At 52.3% G+C, this 12,251-nt stretch overlaps 1 protein-coding gene across 3 annotated transcripts in view; it reads right to left on the bottom strand.

Moving 5' to 3' along the window:
• Positions 1–4,994: 4,994 nt before the first annotated feature.
• Positions 4,995–12,251, bottom strand: part of FAM241B (family with sequence similarity 241 member B) — a 231,648-nt gene continuing 224,391 nt past the window's right edge. For 2 of the 3 annotated variants that reach the window (XM_074374126.1, XM_074374124.1), the window contains 2 exons: positions 5,785–5,854; positions 4,995–5,162 (listed from right to left, as the gene is read on the bottom strand). In XM_074374126.1, the coding sequence (XP_074230227.1) occupies positions 5,064–5,162; positions 5,785–5,854 (169 nt within the window). In that variant the 3' untranslated portion in view covers positions 4,995–5,063. Of the gene's footprint in view, positions 5,163–5,784; positions 5,855–12,251 lie in introns of those variants that run through there. The other variant, XR_012510288.1, reaches the window with a different exon arrangement.

Raw genomic sequence — 12,251 nt, 5'->3', positions numbered from 1 at the left:
TGGGTTGGAGCCCGAGTGTGTGGGAAGTCAGATGGGCCATGAGACAGGACTGCAAAGACAGGAGGAAGAGGTGGGCTGGCGGCCTGGCCGGGTTGGGGTGGGGAGGGGAACGAAGCTGACACAGCATGTGAAAGCAAAACTAGGGAGAGTCTGAACTGAATAGGAGGGTCTCTTCCCAGAGTAGCCCTCAGGGATGCCTTTTAAGGAATAGCCAAGAATGACTCAGCATTAACCCATCAATTATTTGCATGTAAAGCACTGTTTCACAGGTATCTGAAAACAGTATTTCTTTAGTTTAAACGTTTTCCCTAAAATAGCCATCGGCTCTGCAGTCTTCTTTACCAATGGCACGAGAGGACATTTTGGTTTGAATTCTCCCCTTTCTGAGTTAGCCAAGTCCAAAAGGAGGAGAACCACAAAGAAAGGGGCGGGGCTATGGGTCTACTCTGCTGTGGCCTCGGGGAGGTGAAGGGGCCCAGTTTGGTATGAAGCTCTGCCCATAGGCCCTGCCCTTGTAAATGCCATGAGGCTGTTGGGGGCGAAATCTGGTGCCAGGACAAACAAGGCAAGGCTAGGCAAAGGAAAGACTTCAGGACGTGTGGACACCAGCTCTCACCACCTAGGGAAAATAACCAAGTCCAGAGAGGCACTTCCAACCTGGACACAAATAGCATCGCATGAGAAAATAAAGCTCTGTTCACAGAATCACAGACTTTGTTGCTGGAAGGGGCTTCTCTGCCGTCCAAGCCGTCCTCCACATCATTGCTAGTTAGTGATCTAGAATATGAATTGATCAGGTCACATGCCTGCTTCCCCAAACCTCCTCTGTCAGCACACCATCTCCGGTTGGGTAACAAAGCCAGGGCACAGGCATGGCTGCCCTTCACTTCTGCACCCACAGCAGACATCGTTAAGCGACTGCCACATTATCTTCTGAGCCTGGACCCGGCCTCAGAATCTGACTCAGCACAGCCTTGCAGGCAGCCATTACCAAACAACCACCACCCTCAGGATGACAACCGTTTGCCTCCCACTGAACAGAGAGAGCCAGGACTCCTCAGCCAGGCCCTTTGCTGTCTTTTTCCACCCATATTTTCCATCACTACTTCTAGGCTCCAGCTTCCTTCAACTGCTTCCCATTCCCAAACACACCTGCCCTTTTCTCACTCTCTGAGCCTTTGTCCGGGCTGTGACACAGCCTGGAATGCCCTCTCTGCAGACTGCTAGTCGCTCCTCAGAATCTGTTCTCTCACCTCCCATTGCAAAAAAGTTGCATCTAGTCACACAGCTGTCTAGCAAAACACACTTCCTGGCCTCCCTTGGACCTGGGGGTAACATGTGCTAAGTGCTGGCCAATGTGCTATGAGCAGAAGTAATGCGTGTGGGGTTTTTTTGCTCCAAGTTACACTCTTAAGCGCTTGAACATATACTCCCCTGGGCTCCCTTCCTTTCACACTGGCCAGGGGATGGTGAGAACGAAGTCGCTGCCAGGGGTCCAGAGATGGAAGCCAAGTGATGAAGATGGCAGGTCAGCCTCCCAGCCTGGACCCCTGTCCTCTGGCCTGCTAAGGAAGAGTCCCCCATACCCCCTGCTGGAGTCCCTGTATTTGGGGGTCTCTGGTTATGGTGGAAGCTGAGTCCATATTCTCACTATACGCCCTCCCACCTGCTTCCTGTCCCTTCCATCCACCCTCCAGTGCCACCTCCTCAGTGACGTTTTCCCGAAATCCCAGGCTCCTCTGGGATCCCCTGCACTTCGTGCACACTTCATAGTGGCACACCCTAAACCATGGCTGTGGCCCCTCCTACTAGCCTGGCTGGAGGCAACTCCTCTCCCCTTCACCCCTCCTCTGTACCAGTGCTGGCAATGGCGCTAATGCCCAAACCTGACCATTATCACCCCCGTACCCCCGCTCTCAGCCTGGAGGTCAGTGCATGATTCTGGCCCACTCTTCCCCTTGGAGATGAAGCCCAACCTGTGAAGAGATCTGCTCCAGCAGCTCAGCATGTCATGGCTCCCTGTGTGTGTGTGTGCAGCCGTGGCCCATCCCGCCTGCTGCCGGCCCCGCCCAGCCCCAGCGTGGCGGACCTGAAGTAGCTGCTTCCTCGCCGGCTGGAGCCCATATTGTCTCACTTCTCCTTTGTTACTGAGAACAGGGGCAGAGAATGGGGAGTCTCCCTGATCTGTGTATTCTTCTCAAATGGCCTAGAAAGTCCCACAGTCTGTATATCTGTTCCCAGGGCCCTCCTCCTGTCCCACCAGACCACATGCTTTGCAAACAGCCCACACCTATTCCTCTGAACTTCTGGCCACTGTGACCCTTCAAACAAGGCCCGACCTCTGGCATCCCGTCCCAGGGCTGCATGCCCATCACTCCCCTGACAATCAGTGCACGCAGCCCAGAAGCAGGATGCAGCCGGATCTCAGCCAGTAGATGGCTATTTTGGGACAGGGAGGATCCTGGGAGGATGCTGACGAGGTCAGAGTAGGAAGGGAAAGAGGTGGGTTTTCTGCCCACGATTATGTGTCCCAAGCCCTCTGGATGCTGCCCAGGGACCCAAGGCTGCCACAAGGAAGAACACACCCACCACAGGGCTCCAGCCTCAGCCCAGCCGGCCACAGAGGCAAAATGGGGTCAGGCACGGGTCTGGGGCTCTAGACTCCTATCCCCATGGCCAAAGTGAGCAGGACGAGTGTGTGTTTATTTGTTCAGTCCCAACAGCAAGTGATTTCAGCATCAGACAAGACTCAGAGCAGTCTTGGAGCCAGAGAAGTGTCAGAAACCAACTGGAGGTCAAATGGAGAACGCCAGAAAGAATCCAATCACCCAGGAACAATTAATAATGATAATTTGTGAACATTCATTGAGCATCTATTCTGTGCACGCACTACTATGGGGAACAATGTTAGGTGCTGGCAAGAAAAAGTGAACAATGCTTTGACTTTGGATGTGACACTTTAAAATTGTGTAAGTCCTTCTGCAAGCAACAGGGGCCTTAAAGTGGTTCATAAAGCAGTTTATATACTCCAACCCGAAGGCAATAATTGGAGATGCATGATTTAGGTGCAAGGAAAGAGGTGTTTTTCTCATGACTCTGGGGACTGTAAATATTTCAGAAGGCCAGAACTCCACTGTGTCTTTTTAGAGAGTTCTGGGGCAGGACATCCATCAATGCGAGGTGCTCAGTACCGTGCCGGGCACATAGTGGGTGCTCAGTGAGGGGCAACGGCAGTAACTGCTACTACTCAGAACAGGTTGGCAGGCACAGGGCCCAGGCTTTAGTGTGGAGGAGGTAACTTTACAACCTGGTGGGAAGCCTCAGGTTGGGCAGGGCTGGAGGAGGGGGCACGGTTCAGGAAGCCAGCAGGACTTAGCTTATCTTGGGAGATGCATTTTATTCTGCACTTCTCTTATCTGAGATGCCTCTGGGTAGCTCTCCAGTTCTTCTCTGCTGACTCTCCAAAAAGCTGGGAGAGCATCATACTCTCTGGAATTCTTTAAATTCTATTGCTCACCTGGCTCTGCTCCATATTTCGGGCCAAGCAGCCCTCTGGGGCACTCTCTAACACCCAGGACACTCCTCCCAGCTGCTCCTGCTCACCCTCCTCCCATCTGTCAGCCAGCTCAGTCCCCGCTGGTGGCCCTTCCACAGAGGGCCTGCCTGAAGCCCTTCCTCCTCCCACCACTGCTGATAACGAGCTGCTGATGCTGCTTCACACTTTCTCCTCACCATCCAAGGCGGGAGCACCCTTCCAGATCCTTCTTTCCTCCTCCCACATCCCTTCCCACCTCCCAACCTCTCAGGACCACCTGAGCCAGATTCTCCCAAGCACAAAATCAATACCCATTGGTTAGGTCCCCACTTTGATGGCAGCCAGGATGTGAGAAACCCAATCAGACCGGGAAGGGACAGGGATGTGCCCCCGACAGCAGGACACGTGTTTGGCAAGGATTTCAGTGCATCTTTAAAGTGCAAGAGGAATTGATGAGCCAAAAAAAAAAACAAAAAACAAAAACAAAAAAACCCCACCATGCTTACTAGGAATTAGGGAAGTGCTAAGCACTCTCCACGATGATCTCACTAAACCTCTACCACACACCAGCAAGGTGGGTGTTATCCACATTATTCAGACAAGGCCACCAGGGCAGAGAGACGTTAAATAATGCTCTGAAGGTCACACAGCTGGAACTAGTAAATATCAGAGCTGGAATTCAAACCTACATCTTCTGTGGTCCAGATCTACTGCCCATCACCAGCATTCTATACTTTGCGCAAAAAACAATTACAACTGACCAAGAGTTATGAGGACAACAGACACAATGATTTGGAACATGGGAGGCCCCAGAAACCCGGGTGCACACAGTTGCTCTGCCCAGGCCCGGTCACCCCACCCTCGCCTTCATCTCATCTCATTAATCTTGGCATTCTTTTCCCAAAAGCTATCCCAGATCCCAGGGCTCAATCTCCTGGGCCCCGAGGGAGGGAGCTTCCCAGGGCTTCTGGACACCCTTTTAATTAACCTAGACGACCCTCTTCTGACCAAGGCCAGCTGACTCCCATCACGGTCTCACCAGCTTCCAGGGCAGCACCTGAACTGTGACTCCCCACTGTGACTCAGCCTCCAGTGAATGTGGTCCCTCCATTTCCCACACACTCGGCATCTATCGGCCTCTCCTCCCTGGCTTGGGGACCCTGAATGAGGCCCCTATGTCCAGTGGAGGGCCTGCCAGAGAGCCTAGGGAGGGTCCTGCTAAGTGGGGACCCAGGGCCCCCACTCCGAGCTGCAGAGGCCCAGAGCAGGGCAAACCCTCTGTGGTTCCTCGAATGTGTCCCCTTGTCTCTCACGACCCTTGTTTGGAGCTTCCTCCCTCACCCCCAAAGGGGTGCAGCCCATTACTCATGCAAACATGGAAACTTGCTCATCTGTCATTTCTGTAGCTTAATAACAATGATCGGCAACCTGGAAAAGTCCTTCAGGACCGTGACTTATTCACATTACTAACTGTGGATGATGTGGTTGAATCTGATGCCCAGCGTGGGGCCAAGCACAGAGCAGGGACTCAGGACACAGCTGCGACCAGAGGAGCAGACCCGGTGAGGAGCAGGCCGCACAACACAGAGCAAAGAGCACTGGAATCGTGTCTTTGGAAGGGATCTGCCTGTATGGGGTCAGAAAAGGCAAAAGCAGCCTCAGAGTCCAGATTAGACTGGCTAGCTTGATCACACCACATCACCCTGCAACCTTAAGCTTGTACACAAGTGTGAGTGTGTGTGTGTGTGTGTGTGTGTGTGTGTGTGTGTGTGTGCAGCCTAGATACCAGACAGTCAACACATAGCCCCTGAGCCACCTAGCTGGGGCGGGCAAGGTTTTACAATTGCAGGGTAATTCATTCATTCGGGTAACAAGCCCTTTTGAACATCTACTCTGTGCTAGGGGCTGGAGGCACAGCGGTGAAATACATGAGCCAAGCCCCTGCCCCTGGGGGCTCCTCTTCTCAACTCTGTGTAACATCTGACAGTTTGTCACACCCATTATCTTATCTGATTTCAGTTTGCACAGTGTCAGGCCCATAGAAGAGCTGATGAATGAATGAATGAATGAATGTTTGAGTGAATATATGATGGCTGGGGGATGGGTGGGCCAATCACTGGGTCCATGGGAGGTAAACATCCATCTTCCAAATAAAAAGCATCACTCTGAACAGGGTGTGGCAGGGCCACTGAGAGGGCCTCTGGTGTGTGTCCCCTGTCCTAGTCACCCCTTCACAGGGGTGTCCTTACCTGGTGGGCAGTGACATCCTGGAGACATCTTTGGGGCCTCCCGGCGCCTCCGAGAGTGGAGCTTCCATTTCTGCACAAGGAGACAGAGACGAGGAGTCAGTGGGAGTTGTAAATGCCAAGCCCTGGAAAGCAGCGTGGGGCGGGCGGGGAGAAGGGGCGGCTTAGACGCTGGCAGGAGGACTGATCCTGCATCAAAGCCTGGCCACCGGGTGGCTGGGTAATGAGAAGCAGATGGAGAGGTCCCATCTTGGTAACCTCGGGGTCTGATGTCTTCACAGAGCTCTGAAAGAAATTAACCCCAAGCACAGGACCCTATAAAGCAGTTGTGGCCTTCCTGCGCCCGACACTCATGACACTCAGACACTCACGGCACAACCTGCTTTTCTCAGCTCTCTGCTAATTGTTTCCTGTCTAGGTCTGAGCTCCTGATGGATCTTGGGGTGGGGACAGTGACTTCTGTTCTTCTGTGTCCCTCACAGAGCCAAGCACAGGCAGGCCCTCTGCCCCTCCATCAAACCTCTTTTTCACCAGCTTGCAAATTCTGGAGCCAATCTGGAAGGCCTCAGAGAAGTAGCATGAAGCAGACTGAGTCACCTGCCCTCAAGAAGCTGCCATTTCGGTGGAGATGGACAGACAAGGACACACCTGTAAGCACCAGCACCTGGAAAGGGCAGGGTGCTGAGCGCCTCTGTCCTCACCACCACCCCAGGGGGCGGGTGTGGCCCATACACACAGAGGTAACAGCCTGGCCTCTGGAGCCAGACTGCCTGGGCTCCTGTATTGTTCTGGGACCCTGAGCTGATAACCGTTCCAACCTCACTGGGTTACTGAGATGATCAAAGAGGTTGGTGCATAGAAAGAAAGGTGCCTGACACCCAGGAGGCGTCACTAAATGTTAGCTGTTATTACACTCATTTCATACGTGAAGGACCTGGACATGGAGAGGGGACTAACCTGGCCAAGGTCAGCAGGGGAGGAGGCTGGGATTTGGACCCCTCTCTCTGAAGCCAGTGTTGCAGTTAAAAGCTGGTAGCCCCAGAGCTAAATTGGCCCTTAGATGTATTTTATTTGGTTTCCACAGTGATTTTGTTTTTTGTTGAATTTGTTGCCAGTATTTTGAAGAGGCTGATTTCCCATGAAAGTCTGCATTTCTAACTTCTTTTAAAAACCTGGAAGACCTGGCCCCATGGGCCCTGTCCTATGGCTGTCTGTGATCGACTCTGTCCTGGGTACTGTGGTCACCACCCTGACATACTGACCAGTGAGGATGCCAGCTGGCTTCCCATAAGCATTTCCCCAGCAATTGCCTCCTCACTCCTATGTAGCTCTGTCACTCAAGGTGAGCCATGAGAGACATAAACAAAGTCTCATAGGAGGTGTCATAGGATTTGGTGTCACTGCTAGTTTGGCAGTGGAGAGAGAAGGTCAGGAAAGCTTCCTGAGGATTCATATCAAACTAATGTGTCTGCTGAGCTTCCCCACCCTGTCCCCGACCCCATGTACTGAGCTGGGTACTTTCACACAGGGAATCACATCTGTATTTCATAATCAAATCCTAAGGTAGGTTTAATAGTGATTTCATTTTTTGCTTAAGGAAAGTGAGGCTCAGAGAGGCTAAGTGACTTGCCCAAGGTCACACAGCCAGTCTGTGGTGGATCTAGGATGAGAACTCAGACCTTTTGATGCAAAGTCTACTCCATCTTGCTGGAGAAAAGTGTGTACAAATTTCCCTGGGAGATAGAGCTCAGCGATAGTATGAGTGTGTGTGTGTGTGTGTGTGTGTGTGTGTGTCTGTGTGTGTGTTTGTATGTGTGTGTGTGTTGGGGGAAGGGGCAGATAGTGTGTGTAGGGAGGGCAGAAGTAGGGGCTGGAGGTCAAAACATACAGGAGGAGGATGGGAGGAATGTCTCAAAGGGGAGCCCCTCACTCAGTAAGGGAAGCTGGCACACAAATTCTAAGTGGATGAATATTGAGGTGGACACAGAGGCCACTGGGCAAACAAATGATGTCCCAGGACAAGGTCTGGTGGAAGGCACTGTGATGTCCAGCTCTGAGCCTAGCTCACTGGTACAACTTTCCAGGAAGGCACCGTACATACCTACTTCCACATCCCTTCCCACAGACAACCTATGGGCTCTTCAAGGCGCTTATTTGTGGCTGTGTGTGGCACACGGTAGGCATGTGACACAAGTCTGCTAAATGACAGAGCCAGTCAATGCTGACAAGCCAAAGCCAGCTGAATGTGCAGCATTATGGCTACAGGGTTCAACCACTAGGGTTGTCACTCATTCAATAACAGCAAGATGTGAAGCACGGGTTCTACCCTGGAGCTGGAGAAAGCAGCACAAAGTGGACAAGGGTCCTGCCCTCCTGGGCTCCCCTTCCACTGGAAGAGACAGACAACCAGAAACAAATGAATATACAATTCAGGCAATTACAAGTGCTATAGAGAGAAGTAAAGCAGGATAAGGGGACAGAGTGATGGAAGGTGGTATTTTAAACCCAGGGGCCAAGGAAGGTCTCCCTGTGCAGAAGACGTATGAGCACAGAGCTGGTGGAAGTAAGGACATGAGTTGTGTAAAGATCTGGAGGAAGCGTGTTCCAGGCAGAAGGAACAGCAGAAGTGAAGGCTCTGGGACAGGACTGTGCATGGAGTGTTTGAGGAAGAGGGAAGGGGGCAGTGCAGTGGGAGTGACTCAGGTGAGGAAGGAGGGATAGGAACGGGGCAGGAGGGCAGGTCTTCAGGGCACTGGCAGAGACTTTGAATTTAGCAGGACACAGATTCCTGACATTTCCATGGCTTACCGACAGCCCTAAAACTCCAGAGCTGGTACGGATGTGGGGTGAGCCACTTGAGTCTCCTGCTCAGGATCAGGCCACTTATCCTTAGCTGCCAGGTGTGTTGGCTGCTGATGGTCTAGCCCCTCTCCAGGGACCACTCTCAGCTGAAAAAATTGCCTTGACCGGGGTCACGCCCATTCCTCAGGCAACCCATATCCAATTACTTATGGATACCGTCCTGGTCCCTGTGCCTCGATTTAGGACGGCTCTGATGGCCATCCCAGTGGCAGAGCCCCGGGGGACCAGCTGAGCCCTCTGTCATGACTGCATCACAGCTCAACCCTCTGCCCACCCCTGTTTCCCTCACCCTCTCTAACGTTGATCCCAGTAAGCCTCTTGCCCACACACCTCCATTTCAGAGCCTGTTTCTCTGGGAACCTGACCTAAGGCAGAACTGGCAGTGACTTTCACATTTCCTGAGACTTCACCTGACCCTCACCTTCACCCTTGGCAATAGTCAGGCCACAAATCAGCCCCACTGTATAATCAAGGAGACTGAGACAGAGAGGGAAAGGGAATTGCCTTGACAGGTAAGGCGCGGAGGGCTACAATTCCAAGTCCTTCACCTCAAGTTCAATACTTCTGTTCAATCCCTCCAATGTATATGGAGCCCTACTGGTTGTGAGACCATGCAAAATGGAGGACAAGACACAGTCCCCATCTGCAAAGGGGCTTGAGCCTCATGTGGGAGAAGCACGGAGAAGTGTCCGGGTGACTGCAGACTTTGAGAGCTGAGTGGGTGATGGGAGCCCATGTGCCCAGGGAAGGGTCCAGCCCGAAGAAGCCAACCAAGGGTTTGAAGCAGAGGAGGCACGTGGTCAAATGTGGCCGGCATAAGGGCCCTCCAGCAGCATGTTGACAATAGACCAGGACAGTGAGAAGGTTGGTGGCTGACATTCCTCTCTGGAGACTGTTGCCGTCATCCATCCAACAGAGAGACGCTGGTGGCCTGGGCTGCCGCACGGCAGCAAAACAGGGAGCAGTGGACAAGGGGAAGGGATACACAGGAGGAAGAAGGGATGGGCACGGACGGATTTGGTGTGGGGGTAGGGCTGGGCTCTGCCCAGGGCAGTTGAGATGCCCCCATCGAGGGAGGTGGAAGGTGATGAGTTTGGTTGGGGACAAGCTGAGTTAGTGGAAGGGTCCAGGTGGGCATGTGGCTCTGGGGCTCAGGGGAGAGGCCTGGATGAGGAAGGCGGACCTGGGAATCAGAAGCCTTCAACAGGAGGGGCAGGAGACATCTGAGAAGGCCAAGCTACCAGGGACACAGAGGTGGGAAACTGGCTAACTTCAGGGTGTGGTTTCCTGGCCCACTCAATGGTTATTTTTGAAAAGCATTAAATCCCAACATCACCACAGACCTTCCAGAGTCCGGGCTTCAACCCCACCCACTGACCCTCGCCCGCAGCTCACTCCTTCTCATTCTCAATCCCAGGGATCCTTCCAGCCGCGGACCTTCAGTCCATTTTACTGTCTCTGGCACACCATGTTTCACCTCCCTCCTTGTCCAGCTTAAATTCTGTGCCCAGTCATTATAATCACTCCCCTGGCTCCACCCTCGGCTGCCTTGATGCCTTTTATCTTCAGCGCATTCTCTTGGCCAAGCCACAAACCTGGTGGATGCAATGTTTCCACTGCCCCAACACCACCAACAAAGCAGCGAAGGAAGCTGGGGAAAGTGCACAGCCTTGCTGAGTGGCCTCACTTAATTCATGAGCATCATCTCAGATGAAGCCCAGCAAGCATGTTCTGTTTCCCCAGTCCCTCCATCTCACCGTCCTAGTAGTTCTCACACCTTCTCTCTCCCAACTTCAACCACACTGTCACCTGATGACCTTGAGAAAACAGAAGCAGCATAAGAGGTCTTCCAGGGGCTCCCACCCTCCAGGCACACCCGCCCGCACCCTCTCCCTCCTCTAGTCTCGCACAGCATGCCAGGTCTTCCTCTGCCCACCTGCTCCAGGACATCACTCAGGCAAGTCCCCTCTCCCGCCTGTATCATCCATTTCCTCCTCCAGACCAGATCACTTACACTGGGATTGGCAAACGTTTTTTGTAAAGGCCCAGCTAGTAAATATTTCAGGCTGTGTGAGCCATACGATCTCTGTCATAACCACTCATCTCTACTGTCGTAGGTGAAAAGCAGCCTTAGACAACGCGAAAGCAAAACCAGCATGGCTGTGTTCCCATAAAAATGTACTTAGAAAGTAACAGTCTTCCAGCGGGGTTCAGCTGTCTGCCCACTCTGATGCAAACATGCTGTTGTTCCTCCCATCATAAAAAAGAGAAGCAAAATCCTCCCTGGACCCCATTTAGCTCTCTTCCTGGAAAAACTCCCGATGGAGGGTGTCTCCCCTGCTCTCCCCTGGACCACTCCCATCAGGCTCTTACACTCCCTCCACCCAAGCAGCTCTGGCTCTCCACACTGGCAGTGGAACGTTGAAGGGCTGCAGGGCCCAGTTCTGCTTCTTTTCTCTGTGCTGGTTCCTTGGGGTTCTCACGCCTTAGGTCTTCAACACCATCTATAAGGTATCCCCCATTTTTGAAAATTTGCTTTACCCACTTCACTTTTACAAAAGACCTACACCAGTACCTGTTTTCGCTAGCCAAAAGAAATCTGGAGAGGATTTTTCATTTTACTAATAAAAGAGGAAAATCAACAAATAGTGTTCAGCATTTGTTTTGCAGTGAGAGACAGCACATACCCTGAGCAGAGAGTGGCACTGCCAAGCTCCTGCCCTGGGAATCACACTCAGTATCTCAACATGAAGCCCCAGAGCTTTGAACTGTGTCTGTGAGCATCTGTACTTTATCTCCATTTATTTAGTGCTTCAGGTAGCAAGAAGGTAATTGCTTCTTCGCTTCACGCTATTTTGCTTTACGAAAGCTTTAATAGGATCCCTCTACTTTTGGATAGCAGGGGAAACCTATATGTTACAATGCCCCTCTCTCTGCACCTCCAACCTGGACCCTCGCCCCAAACTCCGGACATACATATATCCAGATGCCTATTTGACATCTCCACTGATAGACATTCCAAAACTGAGCTTCTTGTATTCTGCCTCCACTCTCCCAGGCGTAGCCCACCCACTGTCTTTCTCATCACAGGTAATGGCCACTCCATCTTGCCAGTTGCTCAGAACTTTGAGATCATCAGTGATGGCTCTTTCTCTCTTACTCCTCACCTACTCAGTCAGCAACTCCTGTTCTCTACCTCCCAGATGCATCCAGGATCTGACCCCTTCTCACTGCCTCCACCACTGCCACCTGGTCCAAGCCTCATTGTCTCTGGTCCAATTACTGCAATAACCTTCTGATGGATTCCCCTGCCTCTGCCCTTGCCCCAGACCATTCTCAAAACAGCAGCCAGGGTGACAACACAGGCCTCCTTACTGCTCCTGCACAAGCCAGGCTTTCTCCTACCTCAGGGCCTTTGCACTCACTGGCCTCCGTGCCTGGGATATTCTTTGCCTAGCTACTACCTGGCTCACTCTCAGTGAGGCCCTCCTTGTCCCCCGGGCCCTTCTGCAATATACTTGCTATCCCTCCTCCTTGTTTTATTTTCTCCTTCACATTTTTTGCTGTTCTTGCCTTATTTATCTGGCTTATTTTCTCCCCCCACCACT

The sequence above is a fragment of the Camelus bactrianus genome, chromosome 11 (assembly GCF_048773025.1).
Source record: "Camelus bactrianus isolate YW-2024 breed Bactrian camel chromosome 11, ASM4877302v1, whole genome shotgun sequence".
NCBI classification, from domain to species: domain Eukaryota; kingdom Metazoa; phylum Chordata; class Mammalia; order Artiodactyla; family Camelidae; genus Camelus; species Camelus bactrianus.
This window is presented reverse-complemented; position numbering and strand designations above follow the sequence as displayed.